We start from the raw sequence: 21,089 nt of genomic DNA on the forward strand, positions 1-21,089 counted from the left end.
GTGCTTTGTTTGTGTTTTTATGAATTCCTGCTAGGCAGAATACACTCAGGATTAGACTAATGAGGCTCATCACCTTGGTGAAAAAACCCAGCCCCCCCTTCCCCCCAACCCCTCCTCCAAACAGCCATTCACTGATGTGAGTCAGTTCCAGAGCTGCTGGCAGGAATTATTTCTTTCATTTTGAAGATCAAGCTATGTGATTTGTATGTTCCTCATCACCAGTTTGACTATTTAGTATCTCAGGTGCATGTCCATTAAGTAAATGAAAAGGCATTGCCTTGGCAATAAACATTAAGATTTTGATTCATTTCATTAGTGTTTTCCTATTGAAAGTCTGTGTCTCGGAGAACGCAGTGGACAAACTCTTAAACAAGCTCTCCTCTAATTTCCACTTGGTCACACTGGGAATTTTAAGTTTTTTTTTAATGCGTCATTATTATTATTAATGTCAGTAATATGAGTTTGAAGACTCAGTGGTGGAAGAAATACTTAAAAATACGCTTTACTTAAATAAGTAGCCATACCATTCATCCATCGTCAACCGCTTATCCTGCGTACAGGGTTGCGAGGAGCTGGAGCCAATCCCAGCTGGCATTGGGCGAGAGGCAGGGTACACCCTGGACAGGTCGCCAGTCCATCGCAGGGCAGTAGCCATACCACAATGTAAAAATACACTGTCCTAAAATTCTACTTAAGTAAAAGTACATAAAACACAGGCATAATGTACTTAGAGTACATGTTATGCAGAATATATGGAATCTATGTTACAAAGTGCTGCACAGAGGTAGAGAAATAAAACACACCACAGTCGTATAAATCCTTAGGTTTTATAAGACAATGGGTAAGTATGAAGGTGGTTGAGGTGGAGCTAATTACTACTTAATTTATAGGTATATAGTTTAGGCAAGTGGGTCCAAATCTAGGGGTTGGGCCCCACCAAATGATCAGAGAAAACAAGAAATAACAAACTTCTGATACAAAAATTTGTCTCCATTTTTGGACTGTTAATATAATAAATACTAAGAGTCTTATATAGAAATATAACTATTTGGTTGAACAGCCAACTACTCCTTAGTCAACTTGCCATCCAAATATAGCACAAAAAAAAGTGAATGAATACGTCTTTCCATCCACTGCTGTTACACAAATATTAGAAGCACTGAGATGAACAATTGGGTCTCATTAAACCATTGCAGAAGAGGGAACAGTGAGATGACTTAATTAAAAAGCTCCTGTCAAACCTCAAATTGTGGAAAACAATGTGGAAAATGTGATGACATTCATGTTTGTTTCATGTATCAATTCGACCAATGTTACAGACTCCACACAGATCTGGGGCCTCATTTAGAAACGCTGCGTACATACAAAACAGGGCTGGAAACGTGCGTACGCCACTTCCCAAGCAAGAATGTGCGGTCCTCCACGCAAACTCTGACCCATGAGTACGCACATAAACTGGAGAAATGAGGAAAATGTGACTTACATGGCAGAAGGATGAAACGAATAGTTTCATGTAGCCTATTGTTATCAGATGTTGCCTTATCGAGCCAAACACTGTGCACCAGCATGTGGATGTGATGTGCTGCTTGGCGTTACGGACAATATAACACTATTATTAAAGAAATCTTGCAGTGTGTTTCATATAAAACAAGTCATTTTTCTTTTAAGTCATCAGCAGCCTCGTTAAGTGACTGTTTGTGTAGCCTAAATAAATGTTTAAACACAATGCATTTGGTTTACTCTCTTTTCAAACGGGGGGATCCAAATTAGCACCTGGGTCATCCCGTCTTGCGTGTGTGTGTCCCCCTCCAGCCAGCGACGTCACTAATCAAGAGGGATGCCCCTCCCTGCAGATCGGTTATAAAGGGGTGGAGCTCCGGTGCCCCCTTTCCTCCGGTGCACAAGCCTTGTTTTTTTTTACCCACCAAACAACTTCAGCATCACCAAAAGGAACGTCAGCGTCACACTGACTTAAATTTCGTTTTGTAGCTTTTCTGTCAGAATTTGCCTCCTTTTCTTCCTGCAGTCAGGACGTATTAATATTAATGAGGGGCGTTTCACTGATCATTTATAGGCAACTATGGGCGTTTGAAGGGTCGGACATGGAGCTCACTCAAATGCGCCACATTTCAAGTCGATTGTGATTTATAAAGGGAACATTGCTTACAAGTGTGCGTACGCACGGTTTTGTAAGTCTGAATATTTTTGGCTTTTGGGCGCACGTACACTTTTAGTGAGGTTTCTAGGCACAGTTTTATAAATGAGACCCTAGATATTTTCTATTGCCTATATTTATTGTCTCCTAATATCCTGATTTATTTGTCTGTTTCCATTGCACTTTCCTGCATTTTGTTTTAATCAATACACCGACTTTCCCACCTCAGCCAAGCATAAAACCTTTTTTGTGCTATTTTGACTTTTATTGTTCGAATTCCTGGAATTTCCAATACCTTTTTTATTCTCACAGATTTATCTGGAGGAAAAAGTACAATATTTCTCCATGAAAAGTGTAAAGTTGCATAAGATGGAAATACTCAAGTAAAGTACTTTAGAACTTTAAGATTGTACCTAAGTAAAGTACATGAATAAATGGAATCAGTTCATTTCCATCATTGACACACTGTGGAGACATGCATGCACCAAAACATAAACACAAGCACAGAAAGATTGTGAGACACTCGCGTGTCCTGCTTGCCAATATGAAATCTGTCGCCTCCCAGGAGATTCTTCCTGCTTGACGAGTGTTGTCGCTGGCAGCTGGTGTTTTATACATTCACACACACACATACCCACGCACACCCTTTTTGGTTACAGTCTCTCATTATCCTCTGTTCCAGCAGATAATGGACACACTCTAACTAGAATATTTAGTATTGAAAATGTTTTCAGAGGGAAGCATTGCTTTCCCCCACATAGGGACTGTGGTAGTGCCGATGCATTATTGATGTCTTCTTTTTGTTTTTCTTGGGCTTGTTGTTATATTGTGAGAACACAACAGTAATTGCTCCTTTGGGATTTAGCTCAACGGGATTTATTACACTCGCACTCCAAGATTTAACAGCCAGTCTCCCGACTGGAAGAAGAAGTTTTTGCGTTGGTGTGAAAATTGCCTGTTTGCCCTTGTTCACAACAAACTTGTCATCTCAAGTTTGACGGTTAACAGTTCGCCTGAGTGCCATATTCAGATTTCCTCCCGCTGTCCCTACCCATGCATATATTCAGCTTCACGCTAGGATTATACTGCACCTTTTATCTTTCAGCTTCATTTTCAACTCGCTGTATCTTGTGTAGAAAAAGGGACTTTTGCAGTGCAGGGATGGACGTGATGTGAACATGAAGCAGTGGCGCACACCTTGTGCTCAGACATCTCCAAGTCATTACTCGCACCAGACTCCTCTTAACAAGATCATCTTCTCGTCATCGATTCAGTCCATTGTTTGCCACGGCGCGCTGGGCGATAACCATGCCTATCAGTCCCAGCAACTGACCTGAGAGGAGTACAGGAACATATCAACCCAACAGATCAATAAACAGTGTGTTGATGAAGGTGGCCGTGTGCTCTCAAACACAGAATTGACTTCAGGTGTCTGGAAGTGCTCTGAAGGGAAACCCAGCAAATGTTTTAATGATCTTTGCGAGGCAGCCGCATCACAACCTCATCAGAGTCATAACTTTGGCGGCTGTGAAGCAAGTGAGTGTGCGTTTCTAACTTTCCCTCATCAAAGGCTGCCCCTGAAATCCCTCCGTGTCTTTCTGAAGGCCCTGCCCTACATTTCTTGGTCTCCAAAGTGCTTCTTTCTCTGACAGCCACTCCTTTTTCTTGCTCCTCTTTTTCATCTATCAGATTGCCTTTCATTTTCCTCCTCTGCTCAGCCCGCCTCTGTCTGTCACACCGCCCCCCTCTCTCTTCATCTTTCTCGCATCTTTCTGCCTCCCTCTCTCTTCCTAATGTCCCTCTGTCATTTCCTCCTGGCGTTTTCCTGCTCTGTCTCCCCCGCTCGCTACCTCCTGCTGCAATTTTAGAGCGAAAAAAAGGGTAGAGGGAGAGATTCTTTGGCCTGGTAAATTGTACCTCATGTTTTGTATTCATGCCAAGGCAATCACAGGGATGTGCCTGTGTGGTCCTCACAGCAGTAGCTCTCCTCCTCTATCTGGGTGGAGGTTATAGGGACAAGCAATGGCTGCATCATTGTAAAGTCTGCACCAGCGGCGAGCAGGCTGATATGGAGCCAATTAAGCCAAAGGAGTGTGTGTTGTAACACAGTGCAACCCGATTCTGTCCACACTCCCACTGGCTTGACACATCGCGCTCCCTGGGTCTGGTCTTTCCAGCAGCTCATACTAATAGAAACTCACGGCAAGTATTCTCTACTCTGGGTCACCCACACCGGACGAGGTGAGGAAGAAGAAGAGGAGGAGGAGGTTCACGTAGAGAAAAAAAGAAATGAGGGGCAGCTTCTTTTCACCTTTCCATGCAGGTGGTGAGGAGGGTTAAAGTTTAATGACACAGAGTCCAGCCTTCAGGGCATATGAGCTGCAGAGGTGTTTGGGATACAAGGGCATTTTTGATTGGGGAGGCAGTGCAAGGCAGCAGAGTGCGAGAAAGAAATGAAGCTGTTTGTTGAGGGTAGTTGGACACAATATTATCAACACATGTATAGTAAAATTTGTACTTTAGCACCATAGTTCAGTTTTGTTGAGAGTGTCAGAAGAGATCATGCTACAACTTCGTGGTCAGTTTTGAGGCCATAAATTTTGGTGTTGAAGGACTTTATTATATTATATATGTGTGTCGTTGTGTCAACCTCCTGCAAATAAAATTGTGACCCCTTTCATAGGAAACGATGCTCCCATAATTTGTGAGCAGTTGAATCAACAAGGGGATTTAATGTTTAAAGGGCCAAGAAGTGAAACAAGATTATTTTGTCAGAAAAGATTTGATTTGAATTTGAATTTCCTCAGGACCGCTACAAAGTCCCTGAACCCCAAGTTGGAATAAAAGAAAGCAATGTGGACTGTCGGTCCGGTCGCATTGGCTTTTCATTTAACAAAATTGTCCTATGCTCACCCCCAAAAAGGTCTTGATGTGGTTCAGATGTGGGTAATAATAAATATTGAGAACAGCTGTAAACAGTGTATTAGAGCAATTCTGCAGTTTGATGTCTAGTAGGATGATATTGTACACAAACTACTTGTTGTTACAATAATGACATCTCTATTTCCACAAACTGTGCATCTCCACTGCACAACCACAAAGTCAAAGTGGAACAAAGCTGAACTGGCAGAGTTGCAGACTGATTTGCAAGTCTGCCGGAGCCTTCTGGAGATCGCAATGAAAGAGGAAACACAGGCTTGAATTTGTCTGTCTTTCAGGCTTCAATGAGCAGGGGGGATCTGACTGTATGTTGAAATTTTTTGTGGCTGGATGTCACGCTACTTTCAGCTTTGCTACTGCACACAAAATCCATTTTAATTTGATTAAAACGATCAAAGTTGTTTTGTCTTCATTATTCGCTTAATCACAAATCAGGAAATCGTAACCACAGGTTGCTTTAGACATTTTAACAAACGGTCTAGTTTTGCGAGTGAGGACAGTCTCAACATGTACCACACTCTCAAAGCTCTACTGTATCTTCCCTCTTTGGCTGTTCTTCCCTTCTGCCTTTTCTCACTGTCTTCACTATATATATATTTTTTATATGTTTTTTATACATGTATGACTACAAATGACAAACTTGAAACTCTGAACATAGCTGTAAACCAAATAATTAGAGTGATTTCACTTTATTTCAGCTGCGGCCAACAGTCACTCTACAAAAAAGAAAAAGTGTATAAAATTTGGTTCACTTCATGAGAGGAAATTTGGTGTCATTGTTTTCTCTAAGATTAATTTTAAAAACCACTTTTTGTTGCTTTGTTAAGACGATCTAAGTCTTGTTGTGAATTTGTCTGTGGGAACTCTCTCATGCTTCACAGACATTATTCTGTTTATTTGACACCAGGTAACTATCAATTTATCCATCAAGTTTTTATGAGCTGCAATTAACAGCTGCGTCGTAACTGTTTTTACACATCATTTACTTTAACCTAATCAATATTTTTGTTTCCCATTCGGGCTACAATAGTCCTCTATTATTTGCCCTTATATAGATGACAAAGACAAAACAAAAACAGCACGAGGTTCTGCTTTACAGCAGGATTCCACCGGGCACGGCTGTCTCCCTGTGACCTGGTTTTGTTTTGTCCTCTGCACGGTTTCATATTCCACATTGAGCATTTCAGAAGCAGAGCGTTTTACCTGCCTGATTTTGTTGATTTGGTAATTAGTCCTTAATTTTTGTGCTTCTACCATGGTTGAGTCGGTTACATATTTAAATGGTCTCTTTTTTGGTCTGTTTTGTCTGAAGAGGGTGTTTTATTTTGAAAATTGACCAGATTCTCTATGCCGTTTTTGTGTCTTCCTGCCCAGTTTTGTGACTTCCTGCCCAGTTCATCTGCTGTGTACAGCTTGGCGCAGCTTCTATCAAAAATAGCCGTGTATTCTCCGCTTCTGGGGTGCTTTTAAAATGTGCTGCGGCACATCTGGTGGACTCTAGAAGACTAGAATGACTGCAATCAGCTCCGGCAGCTGGAACCTGACAAAGCCATCCCTTAAATTTGGGAATCTGAATTTTTCTGTTTGTGAGTTTGATAGTAGGATGCCGTTTGTCCAAAAGTATTACATGTATTTTCCTGCCGTGTGTTCTAGTGAGTGTGTGTGTGTGTGTGTGAGAGAGAGAGAGATAACAAGAAAGAGATAAAGAGAGTCGTTTTGATGTCCTCTAAACTATTGCATCCTCTCTGTGTTGAATTCCCCTCAAACACACACACACACACACACACACACACACGCGCACGCACGCACGCACGCACGCACGCACGCAGTGAAGAGCTCTCTTTACACTCATGCTGGCTTTGAAGATCAGAGCTCAGCCACCAGTCTCTCCTCTTCTTCAAATGCTTTAGATGATATCAGCGCTTTATCCCCAACCTAACAAATTTATCAGTCACGTCACTTCTCCAAAAAAAAACACTCTCAACCGCCATCAATGAATTTCCATAGGTCTCTTTTTTAGGCCAGATGCTATTTTTTTTTTTTTCCTGAAGTAGATAATTGCCCGCCATCAAAGATGTCTTCTTTTCAAGGTGCTCACAGAAAACTCTAGCCCTAATTAAGACCAGAGCGTCAGACCTGCCATCCTGGAGTACGACTGCTGACCGCCAGAATCCCTAATTGCCCGTGTTTTGCTATCCACTCCCTCCTTCTCCGTCCTCCTCTTCTTCCTCCTCTCCTTGTCTTCATTAGTCCTCAGCAGCTCTCGCTCCCCACTTCGGCTCTCTCTAATGACTGGTCAAACATGCATTCTGGACAAACAGCTCCAAGTAAGTCCTCCTCCATCGACTCTGCCCTGCAGCTCTCAGCCTGTGTGCACTAGCGCTCATCAGCACAATAGAAGCAAGTTTGATTCTCCTCTAAATAGAGCGTCTTTACCGCCATAATTGAATACACTTTTTTTTCTCTCTGCTGTTGCCTCCAGCTGTTTGAGTGATTTTACTCTAATTGGTAACTGCACTTGTACTACCCCTCCCATCCGCTCCTTCTTCACTTTTATCAATTCTAAATGATGTTTTGTGCCTCTGTTTATTCGCTATCTCTATCCCCGTCCATTCAATGTCTTTATCCTTTCATTTCTCCTTCCGCCCCCTCTTCCTCTTCTCCTTTTCATCATCTCATATCATGAATTGCACATTTTGGTTCTCACAGTAGGAACCAGCTTAAGAAATAAACTTATTTTTAAGGGTATTTTTGTCCCTTCATATCTGATTTTGGAGCTTTTTAATGCCTTTTTTACAGGCAATTTGACTGAATGATGAAATAGTACATTAGCATTGCAAATATCCACTCAGTTCATCCCATGGATATATGTTTTAACTTTCCCCACTGTTAGAAAACCACTGGCTTTACTGAGGATTGTGGTGCCAATTTGATCATAAACACAGTGTATAGATTTTCATCTTCATCAAAAGTCATCATTTTAAGTTAAGTTTTTCCAGCAACCCTAAATCAACTGTGTCAAAAGTTTTATACTTCCTGTAAATATATTTACTTATTTCCATACTGTACACCTTATTTTTTTGAAAACCGGACTTTGTAATCCTTGCACTACATTCACCAAGTCAGATGCAATTTGATAAATTATATTGTATGTTGTGCTAGTATTGCATACAATTAAGACTTAATAGCCTCTCTTCAGGTAAGACTCTCATACTGGAACACTTGTTACAAAGTGAGAAAATGACTCGCGCTGCTCCTTTTAACTGTAACTTTACCATAAAGGCTGTAATACCTGTGCACTCCAAATTTAGCAGCCAGTTTGATCGCATTCTCACAAATGAATCACAGTGGAAACACTCAACGTTGTTCAAACCCTTAGTTAACGTTACCATAATTACCTCAAAAGAAATGTGGTTGTTTCGAGTTGGATGGAAGTGTGTAAGTTTACAGCAGCGGAGAGCAGCGGTGCACAGCATTAGAAGTCATTCATATTGAAACTACGGCGGAACAAATTAGTGTCGTTAATTTAATGGGAAACACAGTGCCATCATCCTTTGGCGATGGATGACAGACACAATGTATCCGCTCTAGCTAAGGCTAATTACCTGGCTGGACTAATGCGGTGATCATGAAAGACACAAACGAAATGTTATTATAAATCAAAACTAAAAGAATGAATTTGTTCGCGATAACAATAAAAAAAAAATGGCTAAAACTTTCACACTTTCAATTAACACAATTTAAACAAAAAATGCAAAACAAATGACACTAGATCTTTTACACGAGCAAACAAAGTCTCTCAAGTTTTCTGTCCAGATATAGCATCATTGCATCATCGTCTTTAACCGTTTGGTCAATACTGCATAGCACTGTTAAGTAAAGCCCGCTGCACTACACATGTGATTATTTTCTGATGAAAACTCGCTTTGTTTTTTCTTACCCATATGACACAGGGCAGTGTGGCCCACCAGTCACCAATGGGCCATGGAGGACAAAAGCTGCATTCACAACCCAGTGAGCAACACATGAGAAGGGTGACATACAATGAAAGATACTTATATGTATACTGACGTCAGAATTTCCCTCTCTTTTCTTTTTTAAGAACTTTCAAGAGCATTTTTGCTTCAAGCCTCCATTCATTTCTAACTGTGTGGGTAGAAGCTTTCTCTCTGAGGAGGCTATAGAAAACAAAGAAGTCTTTGATGAGCCTAAAGGTCAGCCAGGAAGAGGTTGAAAATGTTGGTATTTCTGGTCAATATGAGACAGCCAGACACCATCCTGCTGGGCTGGATGATTGCCGCCCCTCACTGCTCAAATTTACCGGCCATATCCTCCATTTCGCATCCTTGAAGACCTGGCATCCTCCCTAAGCCCTCGCTCGATCCTCCTCCCTACTGAATTCAGCCACACAAAATCAATAACTACACTTGAATGCTGTTCCTCTGCTCTGAGGGGGTATGGCATATGCGTCAAGCATAATGGTTCAATGCAGTATAAGTATGTCTTTTCCTCAAGGCACCGAGCTGAGTTGGGGTAGGGAAAAGGGGGAGTCGTGTGAGGAATTAAAGCTGATTTCATGCCCCCTAAAGACCCATGTGAGTTTCAACCATCAATTATTTCCGGTTTTACCCACGGGCAGCAAAAGGCTCTGAGCGCTGACTACACTCAGGCCAGACGAACTGCTCAATCTTTTCCAACTACAATCACGACGCAATCATGTGTTATTATATAAGTCCTCTATGGGTTTTATTCTTCCCTGTTCATTAATTACACGATTTCCAAATGCCACTCAATAATACCAGGCTTCTGATTCACACATGATGTCCAGAACAGACTTAATAACATCGGTAAGACATTCTCATTGGCGTGCGTCATGTTTATTCAGTGCCTGAATCCACACCACAGCACTATCTGGTAGCACAACGTGTCTCCTTGGTCCCCTCCCACCCCGTCTTTCTCTGCTTTCAAGGATACCTCCTCTCCAGGTGGTCTGGAATTGAGCTGCCTCTCCTCTTCATCCCCTCCACTATTTCTCAAGGTTAATCCCTGCAACTCTGACAACCATGTTTTCCTCGGGTCAGGAAGTCAGGAAGGGCGAGAGGTGGGCAGGCAGTGATGGTCCATACAGGCCTGTGACAGACGGGCTTGCTGGAAGCAGTGGAGGGTTTAGATGCCAACAGAATGAGGAAACAGAGAAGGGTGGACGCCGCTGTCTGGGTTGTCGCTCTGGCAGGCAGAGTAGAGATGTGGCTGGCTGTTGTCTGGTGTTTTTGTACTTTTACTAGGCCACTGTGGATGAATTGATGGGCTTAATGAAACCAGGGCAGGCTCCTGGTGTGTTCCACAAGTGGGACAAGGTTACCGTTCATCCCTCTTGTTCTTTGAGCTAAAAAGTTAATATGTATTAAGCTTCCTGGGCCCAGCTTCTCAAATGTGAAGATTTTCTGGTTTTCTCTGTTTGCTATGATAGCAAATTGAGTTTTGTTGGATTTTGGACCTTTGGTCGGACAAAACAAGACTTTTCCATGAAACTATGATGGGCATTTCCATTATTTTCTGATATTTGGAGACCAAAATATGAATGAACTAATTAAATCAAGTCCAAATACCACAAATCACAAATTTGCCTGAAGGGGATTTACAATCTGTACAGCATATGGCACCGTCTGTCCCTTGGACCCTCCTAGATCAGGAAAAACCATGTAAATCAAATCTATAAAATAATCAGCAGATTCAATGAATAATGACAGCCCTACAGCTATCACACATTTTATAAACTTTTGTCCCTGGAGGTGAATGTTATCAAAGCCTGCACATGCACAAATACACACTATACATTCAGCTGACATATGGCCATACACAGAGGCGCCTGAGCAATGGAGCAAGTGGAGCAAAGTTCTGATTTTGTTTGTCTTTTTTTAAATAAACGTTTCATCATACAGTCCCTCAATCACGTGTTTACATTTAAGCAGTCCATATCAATAATTGTTTTACTATTTTCAGCAACTGTCAACAACAAGTACTAAAAAACCCGCTAAGTTTTGGAGCACACTTTGTGTTGGTTCAGTCAAACCCGCCAGTGATCGTTTGTCAAAGCATGCTGTCAATCACAGTCGGTCAATCTACGCAGGAGTCTGTCTCTTTACAAAGGTAAGAAACATTTAGCTGCGATCATGGACTGAAATAGAACACAGGAAAAGATAGGCTAGCGCATGTTGAATGAACCTGCTTGCTGACTCACGTCAACTTTAAATTAGCTAAAAGTAGGATTACAATGTCTCAGAAATTTCCAACCAACTTGGCTTGGGGTGGATTTGGCTGAGAAAATGTTCACCTAGGAGCTAAATCAATTAAGTGTGGCCTAACGTGGCTTTTAATATTTTGCCCTGTTAATTTTAGTATTTGGGGGGTAAACATGGGGTAAGGGAGTGAACACACATAAACACAGTTTACCCACCTTTTCAAATACAACATGGGGTTTATTCACCTTTTTAAGCATTTACCATTACCTAACATTGGACAGTTTAGTCATATAACATTTATAGTTTACCCACCTTTTCATTTTACCACTACATCTGTGATTTTGTTCAATTAATGTTAATATTTCAGGTGTTTCCCAAATCTCTATTAAAGCATTCAACCCCCATCGAGCATGTTTTCCATCCAACCTTGCTTCAGATTTACTAAAGGTTTGCAGTAAAAACCTGTGCAAACGTGATATCATCAGCAAACTGACATGTAAGCTGATCTATTAACGGTGTGCACGGAGAATGACGTGTTCCAAAAGTGCAAGATAGCACCTGTTACTACTTCTACTTTTGCCTTAATGAATATGCAGTTTGGGGCGTTTCAATTTGTTTGTCAAAAGTAATGGGAAGGTAATATGCAAATACATTTATTTACTACATGCAATGTGATCTAACAAGCCTAAATGCAATTTCATGTGAGTGCAACAGCATCTGTATTTAATACGTTTGAAAGGAAGGTGCAGATTTGGCTGCTGTTTCTGTAATATTATTCTATATTTATAGAAATAAAATTATTTTATTTTATTTATTCAATGAACTATATAAAATATATGCTTATGCAATACTGTTGTATTAACATTCATGCCAATAAAGCAAATTTACTATAACTAAATTGAGAAAGGGTTTTTTCCATTTGTGTCAATATTTTTGCCATATTGGAGTTGTTGGCTTACATAAGCTGATTTGGAGCCAGTTACAAGAAAGAGTCACGCAATACCTGCCATGCCCAAACTTCATGCACCTCTGCATTTCCTCACGCATTGTGCTAGCTTTCCTGACTTCTTTTCTCCGTGAGATGGAAGAATTTAGAAAGTTGTGTAGCGCTGCCGAGAGCCCTGAGGTGCAGTAGTGCATGGATCATGCGTACAATTCATCCAGTCAGAGGGAATGATCACCAACTCTTCACAACGCACTGGTATAATAGCGACACAACCCATTGTAGGTATCGGAGAGGGCACGACTGTCCATGGCGGAAAGCAAAACCCTCATGCCACCTTCTGCCACCTTCTTTGTGTTTGCACCTGTTTTCATCTACGCAATAATTCTTACTTAATCACCCATAACAGGTAATACAATTGCATGTGCAATATTTTAGAATGCACACGCAATTCAGTATTCTTTAGTTGGGGTGTTAGTAAATCCGGCCCTTTTTGTTTTAATGTTGTTTAGTGCGAGCAGGCCAGAGATCTTCACAAGTCATTTTGTGCAAGTCCAAGCAAGTCTTAAGTCTTTGATCAGGTGTCAAGTCCCAATTCTATTTTTGGAATAATAAGTGTTTCATCCGCTGTGCATCAGGTTAGAAATAGCCACCGTGCAACATGGTTATTTTTAGGGAATGCACTTTGTTTTGCTTGTTGATTATCTCTAATTTAACCATTCCTGTTTAATACAATTGCTTCTAACTTTTTTATCTACATGAATGTTTTGATAAGATCACTTTAAAATATCATACTCACTAGCTGCCTAAAATAAGAGATAAGATGCTCCTTTAATGATCCCCTTTAGGGGAAATTCAAATTGGCACAGCAGCACAGGGGAAAGCAACAAGAAAGACCAAAAATATGACAAAGGTAGAGTCAGTAAACTGAGTCTGTCAGTAGCCAACCAAACTGCTTGCTTTGATATGAAGGGGGCTGCATATGATTTGCCTTCTCCAACAGCTTGATTGTTCCTAAAGTCTCTATAAAGATAATCCTTACAAATTAAGAATTATTGTGGCAATAACACTGGAGCAAAATATTTTATTTCTGGGGGACACAACTCTTGCCAAAGGAGGCGTGTGCGTCCTCATTGATTTCTAACCACACATCACACAGTACGTAGAAGAAACGTAAAAAACTAATATAAGAATGGCTTTTGGAAAAGTCACAGGGATTTTAAGTAGTGCAGCTCCACTGCAGAGAAATTTGTGGTTTTGTACAAACTTGAAAAACATTTCCTGAAAATAGTTATTTCTTCTGTCTATTTTTGAGCCTCTAGAAAGACAACAATGGCTATGGTAATCAGAATACATTATTTAGTTTGGATATTCACTTGGGTTACATTACTGATTGCAGCTTTGATCTAGTAATGTAATGGGACACTTTCAAAGAACCTTAACAACCGGAGTTTAGATGCAGTAAATCTTTTAATTATGATCAAAGGTGTTTTGTTCTGTTTGAGAGAACAAAGATAGCGATTTCAAATACATAAATGATGCGTTTTGAATTTTGAACTATTTATTCAACAAATCATTCAGTGAAACACCATTTTCACTGGTGTTTTGTCAAGGATCAATTAAATTTTTGAAATCTTCACTTCTTAGAATCAGGAGAAACTCACATCCACTTCTGAGGTAAACTACAGTTTACCTTGACTCCATGGCGTCAACCCAAACCACCATATTGGACGGGTCACGTAATTCCGGCTGAAATGGAGAGCCTTGTCCAGACTATCCAACCTATTTCTCAATAATAGCCTGACTGAGCTCTCTGAAGAGGCCAATTCTGGCCAGCAAGGTCCACTTAAATTCTCCGTGAGACAGAGGAAGAGAGAATAGGGTCTATGGAGCCACTTAAAAACCCCTGGGTGAAAATGGGATTTCTGACCTGCTCCACTGGTGCTGCAGCACTACAGCCAGATTGCCTGTCAAAGCGCTGCCAGGTGGGAATGGGTAGGGCACGGGTGGGGGGATGGAAGGAATGGGTTGATGCTGCTGTTGATGGTGTAAACCGCCAGGACCTCATTAGCTCAACATTTCATCAAACACCATGGCACCAGGGTGGCTCTCACTGCCTCCACATATCTTTTTCTCTTTCTCACTTTTCTTCCCTCTGTCTTCTTCTCTTTCCTACCTCTTCTTTTCCCCTCTCCTCTCCATCTTTCTCCCCCCTGCTCCGAAAGGTCTCATTAACTAGATGGGTCTGTTCTGCTGGTAATCTGCCACTAAGTCAAAGTCAGCAGATGAGGACACACACATACATCCAGCTATAATCATTTGCTCTTGTTAATGCCATGAAAATGTTAATTTGTTGTTATGTAAATAACCGCCATATTTCTGCTGGGGGGATACTTCAGGATGCATCAGGCCTGATTTACATTGCATTGATTTTCAAAGCAGTATTTGTGTGGAAGCAAGGGAAATCCCATATGCACATACAAAGTTCACATGTAGCAGCCTCACTCACTCTCACACACACACACACACACACACACACACACACACACACACTCAAACATACAACATGTAGAGCAGCTTAACATACACAAATAGGTCTAATGTTAATGATTTATGTGCATGCACACCCTCAAATGAGCATACTATAGGGAAAAAGAGGCCACAAACTCATTGAAACTATTTCCAGTGACAGGTGCTCTTAGCAACAATGGGATGATTGTGTGACTGTGTAAAGTCACAAAACAGAAGAATAATCAGGAGGATGTCAAAATGTTATTTTCATAATTACAGTCATATATGTAATTTCAGTTAACAAAATGCCAGGGTGGTGGAACATGCCAGGGACACATGTATGACTCTACTGCTCAGATGTAGGGCTGAAACTGTTATTTTCAGTATTTATTAATCTGTCAATTCTCTTCTTGTTTAATCACTTTGGCCTACAAGATGCCAGGAAATAGTGAAACAATTATTTTTGTCTTATTTAAATTTTTAATATATAATTGATTTATTTTTAACATACACAGACACACGCACACACATATATAATCATTCTTCTTATTATTATTATTATTATAGTGATTAATGAACTGTATAAAATAAATTGTTCTTTTTGTAATTTAGTTGAAGCTTTGTCAATATTGCTGTGTCATTCGTGCCAATAAAGCTAGATTGAATTGAATTGATAATACATATGAAGGACGTGCTTTTAGTGGCTGTGGCAGTGTTTGTTTAATTTTGTTTGATCTTTGATTTTTGAAGAATATATTTCATAGATATTTCTCTATATTTATAGATAAGAAAAAGAAAAAGGGGTGATGATATGACAGCTCTCACCAATCAAGCAGAAAAACAAAGAACAGGAGGCCACAGTGTTTATTTAACTTGAAGCAAAGTAAAAAATATATATATAATTGTCAAGTACACTGAAATGCTTGTGCCCTGGCTGTCTCATCCTTGTGTTCATAAATAAATACAGACCATCCATACAATATATTTACGTTCATAGTATTTACAAAAAGTGATACCTACTGTATGTACTTGTACAGGATCCCATGTGCCTTTATATACAGTAATTTGTACATTCATGAAACAAAAGAAAGGCATACCAGGTTAAAGAAATCCCCTGATCAGGTGGGAAGCAGCATCTGGTTGTTCTGGTTGCTCACTCTTAATGGTACCAAAACAACTACCAAATTGATTTGTGTGGGAATTTAATCCACATATAAATCATATGTATTATTTTATTATCAGTTGTATCTGTGCACTATAAAATATATTATATGCTAAATACTTCGTAGGTCCAGATTTGATAAGAATTCAGTATGCATTTTATTCATCAGAACTGTTGTTGTTTTGGAGGTAAACACACATTGCTCTGTTGTGTGCGAGTGGGAGAAAGATTTAAGGTGAATCCTTTGTAAGACCCCGGGGTTTCTACCAATCGCAAAGCAGTTTGACAAGCTACATATCCCCAGGAGGCTCTGTCGCTACCCATTTGTCAACAAAGCATTTTCATCCTCAAACACATAGTGAAGCTTTTTACCAAAGTTCCCCTAGGTGTGCATTTCTGTCTGCTTTGCATATTTCTGTATAAACCAGGGCTTGAGAGAACTTTGAGAGCATATCTGACTTATGAAAAAAAGAGTTTGTGAACAAATGTAGAGTCTGTAGAGTTTATAACAAATATGGTGCAAAACTAACATAAAGATTCTGCTGGCAGTGCTGCGGGTACTTCCACAGGGAATCAGGAAGCCAAATATTTTGATGCACAGTACATATTTGTGTTTGTTGAGAAAGTTTATTTTTCCCTGTTTACTTCCTTCATGTTTTTTTTTTTATCTTGCTTCCATCAATCAGCCTCTCAGGATGCACTGCCAGACCTGCGCCCTGGTGACCAGCTCAGGTCACCTCATCGGAGGTGGCCGGGGTGAAGAGATTGACCGGGCCGAGTGCGTCATCCGCATGAACGATGCCCCCACTGCCAGAGGCTACGCCCGAGACGCCGGTCGCCGCACCTCTCTGCGCGTCATCGCTCACTCCAGTATGCAGAGGGTCCTGCGGAGTCGCCACGAGCTGCTCAACGCCAGCCAGGACACGGTGTTCATCTTCTGGGGCCCCAGCAGCTACATGAGGCGCGATGGGAAGGGCCTGGTGTACAACAACCTGAGACTGATGAACCAGGTGCTGCCCAAACTCAAAGTCTACATCATCTCCTGGCAGAAGATGCTGCAGTTCGACGAGCTCTTCAAGAAGGAGACGGGCAAGGACAGGTGAGGGAAAGAGAAGAGGGGTTGATATCGCAATGAATATATAGGAATGCAATAAGGAGGAAAGCTGATTTTGACCTTAAGATGCATGGAGGACAGCGCATTTAGCCAACAACAGTAGGTTAATACAGTTTATCAGGGAAATATTCCAAACATTTGTTGGTTCAAGATTATCAAATGTCAGAATTTTCTAATTGTAAACATGAGTATCTTTTGAATTTTGAAATAAGCAGCTTCACTTTGGGCTTTTCATTGTTTTCTGACATTTTATTTACTCATTAAATTGTAACAAAAAACCAATAGATTAACCGATAATGAAAATAATGTTAAGTTGCAGTGACATTATATTGTGATCATGTTTTGTTTTGGTTAAAAGATATTACCAAACAGATAAGTGTCAAGGGGGAAATTAAATACTATAACCAGTGCTTGAGGGCTACTTCTCCGCATGTTACAATTTCTGTGCAACCAAGTACCTTTACTTATTACTCAGTACCACAACTTTCTAAGGTGTAGTTATTGTAAGGATTGGGCAAACTGCTCAAAGAGTCTACAAGAAGTGCAAAAATGTGCAGCAGAGTGAGGAAGAATATGTGACTCAGTTTAGTTGGATTTCTCCTCTGTGCTCCAAAAATCTATTTCTTTAAGTCGTCTGAAAGGGGCTATATGTAGTTTTTTAGGAAATGAATCACTTTTCTATTGCCTGTGTGTGAACGGGTTGTAACCTTACATAAAAATGAGCCATTCACCGGCTTTCTCGTTGTCTGTGATGGCCAGTATCTTTTTATGTGAAGAAATTGAGTAGGATTTTTTGCGAAATCCACTGGATTACGTAGGATGTTTATGCGCACTCCTGAGCCTCTTGACTAAAAAAATGGAGTCCAAAAAAAATGCTCCCGTCACAACACAGACTCCACTCAGGACTGTTTGGTCAACATCGGAAAAGCTTGAGTCACAAAGAGATCTCCGCTTTGTTTTGAATATAAAAACTGACAAAGAGTTGGCTTTCATGGTATTGAACAGGTAAACTAACATTACTGCAAAGCATGTGAGGTATATTGTAATTGTGTAGTCTCAGTGGCTCAAATCAGATAACGTTAGCCAGCGTTATCTTTTGCAAAATACTACAGATGTATGGCTCTTCACATTACTTCTCTAGCTAACGCAGCCAGCTAATGTTAGCACAGACCCGCTCCTGTTTGCTTTGTAACATTCAATTTAGATTTATTGCTGATTTACTGATACTCAGGTACATAGCATCTCCACCGTCTCATTCGCTGTAACTTACGTGACCCACATAATAAACAATAATGCAACATAACAGCACAGGACAACACAAAAGTGGAAGACCCATTCACCACAGTAATGTTACTCACCCCATCTGTTATAAAGTGTGACAACAATGTTATTCAGGCTAGCTCACTAACCATTATCATCTAATAAATTTAGCGACGCTGACATTGCTGAGCCTCTTTTTAAGGATACACAGTTATTAAAAAGTTGCAGGCTATCTAACGCCGACATATCATGTGAAACCTGAGTTTCAAGCATCTTGTGTAACGCTGTCTCTCTGTTGTGGCTCACTCATTAGATTGAACATGCACATGATAACATGCTTGGGAATGTAGTAATCTGAAACCTCACTGCTAGGGGCCGCTGAAAACTACAGATAGCCCCTTTAACAAAACATTTTTCAATAATTTGTACTAATAAATTATTATGAATAAAAACCTCTATAGTCAGTCTCTATTGTATAAATGCAATTGCATAAAACAATAAAAGCCGTCCCACACATAGAAAACAGAGTTCTAGTCAACCAGTTCCAGTCATAGACTGTATATAAAATTCCAGTACAGTCGTTATGTGACAATGCAACATAATTTCAATAATAATAATAATAATAACTTCAGGGAAACACGGTCAATATTTTTTTAACGTGTTTAGAGGTTCTTCAATATACACAACAACAAACAGTTCAGTAATATTCCATTTCTTCTACCAACGTTATTAGTATTTTGTACCCTCAAATGTGCATTAATCGTGCCCCCAAATTTATTTTTAATCCAATTCAAACTCTCACTCTAACAACAAGAACACATATTTTACCAGACTACACCCAATGTCTAAAGATAGCTGTTTCTTTTCTCTAAAAAAACTTTATGAAAAATATAAAAGAAATAAAACATCTGCTTTGCTTGTGTGTGTTGTGCAAATAGTTTAGAAAACAGTTTTTGTTTCGGCAACACCTTCTCTCAAGCTGAACAGTGATAAAGGATATATAAAGAGTCCAAGCTGAGTTCTCAGTCCCCGTGGCCATTCATGGTTAATGAAAACACTACACACTCTGTTTGTGTCTCTCTCTCTTTGTCTGAGGCTTTGTCAGTGGCGACTGACTCTGACTTCAGCTTAAGATAAGTGTCAAGGGGGAAATTGCCGAGTATTGGATTTGGTGAATAGCTCCGACAGCCATCCTTCAGGATCTGTGCCAACAATCATGGTAAATGTTTACAGTGAGCAAGCGGCTTCTGTCGTACTGTTATCCCATCATAGCATTAGGCATTAATATCTTTGAGGTCATTTCTGCTCTGTGGAGTGTGGTAATAGACAGAAAGAAAGCCTAAAAGTATTACTTTTATATCTTTTTAATGTTTGAAAAAAACATAAAGAGAGCAATCAGTATGCAAAATATGCCATACCTTTTATGAGATAAAATATTTTTACCTAATTTATAAAATTAATCCTCTTGTCTCGTAAGGATTGGGAGCCTGTGTGAGAAGCATTAATAGCAGAACGTCTGTGTAATCAACTGTGTGATCGGCAACCCTGCAAGGCTGTAATTGTGATTATGGGTTATGCCATTTCAGTGAAGGTAATTAAGATGGTGTGGGATGTTGTCACATCCACCCATTTTAATAACACCAGCAGAGTAGCAATGAAAAACAGGTGTCCCTCTGCATCCCCTGTGTTAAATTGCCTAGCCGGAATGAGCCTCACCAGGTGATTAAAGACAAATTGGCTTTTGAAATAACTTTTTTTTGTCTATTCCATTTTTTATGTTCCCATAATGCTTTATTGTAATCACTAACAGCCCCGCTGTGTTACACATTTAGATTTCTATTTGATACATTTGGGCTGAGTAGTGGTGTAGTTTGATGGAATAAAATGTGTGGGTGGCAGGTTAGAGACCGTTCAGGTTCCAAAATATTGCTGGTTTGATCACTTTAGCAGCAAGTCTACCTGGTGTCGAGAAAAAAGCTGAAAAAATGCCAGCTTAAGCTTCAGCAATCCTGGAAAACTATTCTGTGGTGACTTGAGGAAAGGTCAAACAGAGGAACAGGGAAGCCACAGCAGGCCCACTGAGCAACAAAGAAGGATGCAGCAGCTGCAGGAGCTGAGAGACACAGACCTGGGAAGAACAATCAGCCTCACAAGCTGAAGTGGATCTAGACTCAAGATCCACTTCACTTGGTGTATGAATAAAAAGAAAATGCAACAGAGTGCAGAAGAACCAGAATAAATCACAAAGTACATGAAGCATATGAGACTTAAAGGTCCAACTTTCTTTAAATTAATACATAAAACAAACATAAATGCAATATTTCCACCATGGTTTCCACATAGTTTTCCATCACAGCTACTGTTTATCTCGATGCTCTCAGGTTTTCTTATAGTGCTGTATTCAAAGTTTTTTGTATGGTTTTATCTCAGTTTTTTAAAGATGCATAGGATAACTTAATGGTATTGTAACCGAGCGTCCTGGGTTCGCTTAACTAAACTTAATAAGGAAACAATAAGCGGTTCAAACATCTGAATTTAAACATTGTTATTTATTTGCATCATTTTGTTGTAATAAACCACATAAAATAAACCCCCTGCCTCTTCCCTCCCAAAGAACTCCATTGTTCAAAAACTGTGAATCACTGCAACCACGAGAGGTCCTTGAGAATACATAAATGTGCACAAAAATATTGAGTATGTGAGATTAGCTGCGGAGAGATAAACAAGCACACACACCCACACAAACAGTGGTGTTTCCATAA

General features: G+C 40.2%; 1 protein-coding gene across 5 annotated transcripts in view; it reads left to right on the plus strand.

The window, feature by feature from the left end:
- st6galnac5a (ST6 (alpha-N-acetyl-neuraminyl-2,3-beta-galactosyl-1,3)-N-acetylgalactosaminide alpha-2,6-sialyltransferase 5a) overlaps nt 1–21,089 on the plus strand; it is a 59,842-nt gene that overhangs the window by 24,591 nt on the left and 14,162 nt on the right. For 3 of the 5 annotated variants that reach the window (XM_046052952.1, XM_046052951.1, XM_046052953.1), the window contains one exon: nt 16,640–17,052. In XM_046052952.1, the coding sequence (XP_045908908.1) occupies nt 16,640–17,052 (413 nt within the window). Of the gene's footprint in view, nt 1–9,048; nt 9,130–16,639; nt 17,053–21,089 lie in introns of all 5 variants that reach the window. The other 2 variants (XM_046052950.1, XM_046052949.1) reach the window with 1 other exon arrangement.

This window comes from Micropterus dolomieu, linkage group LG06, assembly GCF_021292245.1.
Source record: "Micropterus dolomieu isolate WLL.071019.BEF.003 ecotype Adirondacks linkage group LG06, ASM2129224v1, whole genome shotgun sequence".
NCBI lineage: Eukaryota > Metazoa > Chordata > Actinopteri > Centrarchiformes > Centrarchidae > Micropterus > Micropterus dolomieu.